Source organism: Parus major, chromosome Z (assembly GCF_001522545.3).
Source record: "Parus major isolate Abel chromosome Z, Parus_major1.1, whole genome shotgun sequence".
In the NCBI taxonomy this organism is placed as follows: Eukaryota; Metazoa; Chordata; class Aves; order Passeriformes; family Paridae; genus Parus; species Parus major.
This window is the reverse complement of record NC_031799.1, coordinates 27,156,561-27,165,505: the sequence shown is the minus strand read 5'-3', so window position 1 is coordinate 27,165,505 and position 8,945 is coordinate 27,156,561. Positions and strand designations below refer to the sequence as shown.

At 40.3% G+C, this 8,945-nt stretch overlaps 1 protein-coding gene across 1 annotated transcript in view; it reads left to right on the top strand.

Moving 5' to 3' along the window:
- The first annotated feature begins 8,562 nt into the window (after positions 1 to 8,562).
- ERMP1 (endoplasmic reticulum metallopeptidase 1) overlaps positions 8,563 to 8,945 on the top strand; it is a 21,218-nt gene continuing 20,835 nt past the window's right edge. Inside the window, exon 1 of the mRNA XM_015652203.1 lies at positions 8,563 to 8,628. Within this exon, the coding sequence (XP_015507689.1) occupies positions 8,563 to 8,628 (66 nt within the window). The remainder of the gene's footprint in view (positions 8,629 to 8,945) is intronic.

The window sequence follows — 8,945 nt, the reverse complement described above, 5'->3', positions numbered from 1 at the left end:
GAATGCAGATTTTGTTATTTATCTGCACTGTACTTGTACTAGCCTTGGACTGTTGTCCATGTTTTCTACTGAACTTAACTATTGGACCAACCTGAAAGTTGAGATGTGTCAGCTGACATCAAACTCCCCTGTGTTCTGGGGCATTTACTGCAAGTGTTTATTCAAATTTGAAATTCATCTGTGGCTTCCCTATGGTTGTGCTGTTGGGCAGATGTTGGCTACAGCGAGCATCACGTAGCCTGCAGCAACTACAGAAGTTACAGGAAGCTTGAATGTGCTCTCCTGAGCATGATACATGCATATTTGAACCTTTTATCACACCAGAGCAGTCCTTTACTTGTGTGGTTTAAGAGCCCACGGTTAAATACTGCTGGTCCTCATAAAACTTTTCTCTCCCAGCTCTTACTGCTAGTTTATTGTAACTTATTCCCTTTCCTACCAATTTGCCTTGCACTGAGGTTGTGGTGGCTGTACTGCCATTGTAATTGTTGGGGGGGGCAGGGTGAGTTGCAGTGCCTTGTTGCTTTTTGTAATATTTTTATTTACATGTTTGTAAATAAATAGTTACTTGTCACTCTCTATTAGGAATGGTGAGGCAGTACAACACAGATCCTCTTGTGAGCTGAACAGGAGAGCAAGGTTTATTACCTCAAATCTTTTTTATAGACTGATACACAAAAGTACAGAAAGGTAAAACTCTTATTGGTTAGTAAACTAACACATCACCATCATTGGTCAGGAGGTACACCACCCCTTGACCTTCTCTTGCAAGAAAACAAGAAACTGACAAACAGCACCTGCAAGGCTGTTTTCTGTCTCTGAGGATTGTTTTGATTCCTCCTTATGATTTCCCAGGCCGCTTTCTCAGGCGAGTCTGAGAAAGTTATGTGGTTTGCTATTTCACAGGCACTGTCTGTGCTTGCGTTTAGCATCCATACTTACTTCATGACTTGATCAGTAATATGTGTAGCTTGTGTGTGCTATGGGGAAGTATAAATATGCAGCTGACCTGCATAACTTAGAAACAGATATGTTTCAGATTTTTGGCATATTTGAATGAGAAGCCAGCAAGTTTTGTGAGATGACATTCTAATTTTCTTTTGCTGGGAAAATGCTCTAGAGCTATGTTTTAGGGCTGGAAAAGACAAAATCATGGCAAAGGGGGTAGTTTTTGAAGTGGAATTAGTGTGCAGTCTTGATAGAAAAGTTGCTGCCACTCCTACTTCACCTTCCTGCTATCACATGGGTTTTCATGCAGTGTACTAGACTGGTGAACTGACCCTGCTGGTCGCTACATTGTGGCAGTTGCTTAATTTGGAGAAATTAACGATGTGCTTTTACAATGCAGAAGGCAGAAAAAAAGTATCCAGGAATGAAATTTGGCAGATGAGACTGCTTAATCCAAAGGACAAATTAAGGTGGTGGTTGTATACAATTAGTGTCTTCACATGCCCTGAGCCCACCAAATTCTGATCTGGCATCATGATGATGCCAGACACAGGGCTGTGACTGACTGGACTGTAGTTCCCCTGGTGTTCCTTACTGCTCCTCTAAAAACAGTAGTTATGCTTCCCATTTGCCAGTCATTGACAGCTTCACCAGAGTGCCACAACTTCTCAAATGTGCTATCATGGCTCAGCCACTTCCTCTGCCCATTCCCTCAGAACCCACGGCTCATCTGGATGAGCCTCCTGGTATTGCTGCCTGACTTCCTCATTGTTGGGATGCTTAGAATAGGTGGCCCTCAAGTATTGTATTACAGTCATGGGAGTTCAAATCTATAGACAAAATAACTAATTCTGGAATTTTTCACTGCTCAGTCTATCAGATTATTTTTAACATTATATTCACTGAAATTACTGGGGATTATGCACAAAGGAATATTGTCATGGCCTGTCATGACTGTCTGAAAACCAGAATGGTCTTAGCAGGACTACACTGAATGTTCATTTTCTACAATTCTTCCTACTAAATACATTTAGTCTTTATGCATACAATTTAGTTTGGGTTATCCAGTACTACTATTATGCATTAATACCAAAGTAGATTTTGCTCATCTGATCAGGCTAAAATATTTTCACAATTTTCTGTCAACATACGGAAGCTTTATGCCATACCTCTGTACAGTACTTCTAATTAATCATCTATTGGTTTTCTCCACTTGTTAAATTTACGAATAAAATTTAAGTATCTCTTATTTCTACTTAAGAAAAAATAAAAAAATTGTAGACTGCATTTCTATTAAACTGCTTACATTATTTCTTGTTCAACATTTAAGCATCTTAGAAAACTGTTAGGAGAATTGTCAGGTTTCCATTCATATACTGGAGGAAAAATGTTTATTCCAGGTGGCAAGAAGAGTCACTTCAGATCTAGTTTGTCAGCTCAGCTTTCAGTAACTCCAAGGGTTAGCTTCCACTTTAAGTGCTTGAGTAAGCACAAAATACATTCACAGGTAGACTGCTCCATGAAATATTTAGGTGTAGAGTGAGACGAGAATCTCCCTGGAACATCTGTACTTCAGATAATAATGGTGATTCATGATTATGAAGAGATTATGCTTAAATGCTGCCCAGTCAAGTCATAAAGAAATATTTAACCATTCAGGAGTTAGTGTGTCTTGGCTTTTATTACTAGGCTCATAGAATGAAATCTGCAATGGTTAAAATGGTTTAAATGGAGGCTGGATATAGATGCATTTCTAAAATGCCTTTTCATCAGTATTCTTGAAACTGAAAGTAATGATTGTGTTGTCTGCTGCTGTAGATAATTTCAGTTCCACTGATTTCAAAATTACTTCACCCATTTCATCACCAGGGAATTTCTTCACCGATTTCTCAATGGGAACAGGGCTGTCTTAGAAGAAGATACAACATATCTATCTATTGCCTCTTTATTGTTATTATTATAGTATATATGAAACCTGGAAAACAAGTCCCTGAAATGTAGTTCTTATTTAAATAAACTGCAGAAATGTAGAAAGCCAGCCTGACATAAATACACACAGATCCTGGTAAAGTCTCCTTGTAGTCAGCTGTACTCAGATGCAAAGGCAGAGAGCTTATGAAACCATGCCTCCTGAATTCATCAGTTCTTGGTGGTGATCATGCTTCTCCCTCTGCTTGGAGCTACTCGCTCTTATCACATACATCCTCTTTTTTTTTTCCTGACCAATGCCTTCTGACAGCATTGATAAACAGATAGTAAGCCAAGATAAAACATTACCAGTTCATATGATCCACCAGCTAAGAGAATATTGATTGAAATGACTGTGTTTGATTTGTTGTGTTAAGTATTACTAATGTAATATGGCTAGCCTGAACATAAATATTCAGAGGACTGTGTGCAGGAGAGATAGAATATGAAAGGATGGGAAAACTATTATGTAAGAAATAAACAGGCTGACATCACTGCCAAACTAGCTGTCATGGGATGCTAAATGAAGCTGGGAAAGAAACGTGGATGAGTGTGGAGGTACTTAAGGTCTTGAAGGAAAAAAATAATTTAATCTTGATGTGATTAGAGAAGAAGAACCAGGGTGGTGATTCAGTTGCATAAAGTTAGGATGATAAAGGAGGTGTGTTTTGTGGAGATAGGATAGCTGGCAGTGATAGCTGGCAGATATTAGAGGGGCTAAAGAGCAGAAGGAGGTAGCAAATAAGCGAGTGATTAGGGTTTGTCAGAAGCTGTCAGACTGTAGAACGTGAGCTATTTAATAGATAAAGGAGGAATAAGTGGCTTAGTTTTGGACTGGGTTCTGGTTATCCTATTACCAGTTTAACAAATTCTTATTAGTTTAAGATTGACCGAAGCTTTACAGGCTGGGAGCAAATGAAGAAAAAAACCTTCTGTCCTGAAATTACAGTCAGGTGTGCTGATTGATCCCCTCCCCAGAGCAACATCAATCCCTGGCTTCCCTTTATAACAAAGGGAATGCTTAGCTTGCATAGAAAGGGGGATCGACTATCTATGAGGAAGAGGGTGACATAGAGCCTGAACTGGATGCAAATGGAGGGTATATTTATCTAAACAAAGTTTGTTTGTTTTGTTTTTCAACAAGCAATAATCTGTTCATTTTCTCTGTGTAATTCTTGGTTGTGATTATAGCTTCCATTACAAAATTATAGGGTAAGAAGGAGAGGGGGCACAGGAAATGAGTACTGCTAAACAGAGAAGAGGGAAATGCACTGCCTAAGCTTATCAAAACAAAATGGTTAAGTACAGTGCTGATGCAAACAAGAGTCTCTCTATGCCCTATCAATCTAGCATTTGTGGGTGGCTTCTTCCACTTCCTGTTCTGAAGAGTGACCAGGGTTTAATCATTCTGCTTTAATTATAGTATGAAGGTGAAAATGCCCAGTTCTTGGGTATGTCTGGAGTTTCAATGAGGCATTTTCTATCCTCATACCTTAGGAAAGAGATGGATGTGTTTGGCTAAATTATCCCTAAATGCCCTTTAGTTGATGTTTGGGAAGGATTTTTACAAGTATTCAGCTAAGAACACCAATATTAAGGGACATTAGACTTCCTGTGCTATTTTCTTAAGCTAGCTTGCGACACACTGACATTGGTGCTGTTTTGTGGAGGTATGATAAAGTGAGGAAATAAAGTCTGAGAAGTGCCAATTTCCTTGACAGCATGAAGTGTGCCTATATAGGAGAGTTTTTAGAATGAACAGCTGCTTGTATTGAACTGATTACAAGGCTACCCAAGGCTGCCCTGTATTTGTATAAGGATAGTTTCTTGCATTGAGGCCTTAAAATATTCTTCCTAGTTTCATTTTTAAGACTAGGATGGCAACATAATGAAGAAGAATGTATGTTTACTCAGAGCAATACGGAATGCTTACAAAGTTTGCAGTACACAGAATGAGAACCAGGCCACAATTAGGCGATGGGAACTGGACTGTTGGTAGCAGTGCCCGAAAAACGCACCTTGAAGACAGAGCAGAAAATTGATTTAATATGAGCTTCTAGTTACAACCCCGTGGTTACAGGAGTGAGGTAACTGCTGGGTAAATGGTTGAAGAGATGAAAGATGTGTGCCTGAGGGAGGAGTAAAGATCTAGCTCTGTTGCAGCAGGAAGGCTCAGTGATCCAACACCTCCTTCTGTGCAGGGAAGCGAGATTTTTTTCAAGCCCACATGTGTCACTAAGGAAACGCTGTTATAAAAGGCCCTGGAAACTCAGAATGTAAAATCTGATTTTTCTTCCTCACAGGATTTCCTCTTGAGTCTAAATTTCATTGAAAGTTGGTCTGTCAGAGAAGCTGTGGGACACTGAGTGGATGGCTGGAACATGCTGCAGTGACAGAACCAGATTCCCAAAAGAGCTGGGCAGAACTGTGATCTCAAAGCTGTGGCAACATGCTTGTGTTAAAGCAAACAAACATCTCTCTCTCCCTGCAGAGAAGCAATGATTTTACCTTTGTATGAGTCACTGGTGTAGGTGCTGTAATACTACTTCTTTGGTTTAGCAATGCAGGAAATTTACTAGAAAGCTTGAAACCATCAGGATGGTTAGCAGGAGGATGAAAGAGCTGGAAAATCAGCAGTTTATAAAACTTAAACTTGAAGATGAATGTAAGAGGGATCTTGATCATGATGTATTAATATCTACACTGGACTAGAAATCTTGTAACAAATGGATTTTCAATTTATTGGTCAATGATGTAAGAAGATTCAACGGATAGAGAATGGAAGCTAAGAAATTAATACTACAAGTAAGTCATGTTTGAATAAGAAAGGGACAATGAGAACAGCTTACCTATTATTTCATCACTGTTTATTTTTAAACAAAACTGAATGCTCTTCTGAAGATAGTGTTATAGTTCTCTTGCCCTAGATAGCTTATGGTGGCCTCAGTGTGTAAAAACATTCATATCTGTATTTTTCTGTTAAGCAAGAATGCTAACCTGCTATGACTTAACTTGCTTTTGCTACTCAACTAGAAAACAAATCCAAGCCATAGTCCTCATCAGTAAGGAATTGTCTTTTTCCTTCTGCTTAAAACACGGTTTACAAATATGATTAATGCTCAGTGAACATGGGATTTTCCTCTTTTGTGAGCTGACAAAATAAACCAGCGGGATTGCAAGATACTATGTTAAACACCAGCCTTCTTGACATAAAGTCAAACTGAATTTATGCTGAATAATTTGATTGGAAATTAGACCCAATTATCTTAAATTGGTCATTCCAGACTAACAGAGCAATAAAGGGCACTGTGTTTGTTGATGTATTTGACCTTGATATTACAGTCATGTCAAAACATGTAAGTACTATAATTCCAGCCTAGTTCACACCACACAGTGCCCTCCCAAATGCAGTGCTCAGAACAGATGATAAAAGGGCTGTCGGTATTTCAAACATATGAAATCTTATTGATCTAAAGCAGAAAATTACTTCCGAATTTTGAATTGACAGAATTTTTAAAATTGTTTTGATTGATAAGAGTATGACTGTCACCAAATTCAGTACAGTCAAGGCTTTTTCTTAACAGGGAGTGGTTTAATATTCAAATATTTCCCAAAGAATAGAAGGCAGAAGACCATTAAGAAAACAATGACATTTTCCTACAGTTCCAATCCTCATGTATGCCCAAAACCAAAAGAAATAAATGATGTGTAGCTCCTATTTCTCTAACAGTGCCTAATGCTTTAGATCAATAATGTAAGCATAGTAAAATTGATACAAAGCAAAATATGTTGGAGAGCAGATGGCCCTGCTTAGGTGAGATTTCAGGAGTGGTGGCTCTCAGTACTTTGACACTGATGATATTATCCATGAAATCAAAGTAAGAGAAGAAAGTCTGTATTTGATTCCTTGATTGCCTTCTCTATATAATTTCAAGACTTACATAAGAATTTCAAAGGAGAAATAGAGAACTACACTCAACCGCAAGCCTGTCTTTCTTTAAAACCACTTTTTCTTATGTATATTAATAATATTACCTTAACATCATACAGGTTAATATGACATTGTCAAAGGGCAGTTTCCATTCAATATTGGGGATAGAAATATTGACATATTGAGGGATCACATCTGACTTTTTGTTTTGCTTTGTTATTTCTGTTGAAAGCCTTTCACTGGATTAATTCTACACTGGTTATTTTTAAGAAAAAAAATATATTGAAATTTTTCATAGTAGTTTCTAATGTAAAATCTGCTTTTGAGAACCTAAACTGTAGGTATGTTTGTCTGCTCATACATGAGACAAAAGCAGAAAGGAATAAAAACTGAACAAAACAGAATAAACCAAGCCTCTCAACCTAGGTCTATCTTACTGGGTTGTACTGTAATCTGGAGTTGTAAATCAAAATTGTCATCAATAATCTTGTATGTACTGAGGATGCAGTGATGCAAATAAGAAAATTTGCTAAGCCTGAGTATGGAAATTTCCTAAAGAACCTGGGGTGTGCAGAGAGCATAGTCATCACCTTTCAGCCCACTGCTTTCTTCAGACTTTTCAACTCCAGAGAGTATTACAAATGCTATTAGTTTTCATTTGGCAACAAGGGCAGGGTAGAAAGCATCAGTGTTCAGTGTTTACGTGCATCACTGGATTTATTGCAAGTGCCAGTTCTCTAGATCATTACATATTTTGTTTCCAGATTACATCACAAAGCAGCAAAAAATAAGTATCTTCTAGGATATCTTCAAAAATGGTGAAGAACACTGGAAAGCAGTATGATAAACAGGGAAAATGGCCATAAGCTGGTCTGTGCCATCATTCAAAGACAGTGTGAGAGTAGGCAGAAGTGTTCTGTCCCTAGGAGAACCATGTGGAGTGCTGCATGAGTGATGGTCCTTGTCACTGCTCAGGCCCCATTGTCGCACGTGCTCTCCATGGCATGAGCTCACTGGAAACCACTATTCACTACCACCTCCTGGCACTATTGCTCTGCACCCCAGCCTACCTGAGCTCCTGTCTGGACACTGCTACAGCTATGAAATGCCAAAGATACAATGCAGTGGAGGGGGAGACCCTGCAAGAGCCACCGGTGCTATAACTTCATGATTTTTAGGGTTAGAGAGTTAGCGTGGCACTTCGATGCTCCCCCACAAGGCACCACTGTTACTGCTGTGAGCTTTCTGTTTTAATGAAAACAAAACCAACCAACCAAAACAACTAAAATAATCAGGAAGCCAGGGAAAGCCTTGCAAACCTTTGCAAGAGAGGAGATGCAGCACGTAATGCATGGGACAGTCTTTTGGTCAGTCTGGCGGATGCTGACCCTGGAGCTCTGGCTGGACAGAGGGCCCAGTGTCTCACCACTGCCAGGCCACCACTTTCCAAAGGTAACCAGTGCTGAGGGCTTCTCACCCTCAGTGTGTGGCCAAGGACAGGCCCAGCTGCACTGGCTGTGCCCAGTTATGGGCTCCTGAGGACAAGAAAGACATGGAGCTCCTGGAGCAGGTCCAGCAGGGAGCAACAACGGTGAATTGGAACACCTCTTTTATGAGGAAAGGCTGAGAGCTGGGCTTGTTCATCCTCAAGAAAATATGACTGCTAGGTGACTTTATCAGTATCTGGAAGTCTCTGAAGGGTGAGTGCCAAGAGCATGGACCAGGCTTTTCTCAGGGGCTCTGAGCAACAGGGGAAGAGGGCAAAAGACAAAAGCCCAACGGTGAGAAAATTATGCACAGGAATTTCCACACGAACACGAGGACAACCTCTTTACAGAGCAGGTGACTGAGCACTGGAACAGATTGCCCAGAGAGGCTGTGGAGTCTCCCTCACTGGGGATATTCAAGAGTAGTATGGCCAAATCCTGTACCATGTGGTCCGGGACGTCGTCTGCGGCTTGGGCAGGCAGGTAGGACCAAGAAACCTGCTGCACCCTTCCAAACCAACCGACCCATCAGCGGGCTGCGCAGCCATCCCCGCTGCGGGGCCCTCAGCCGCGCCACGTCAGCTGCGGGCGGGGCCGGGCCGCGCTCTGAC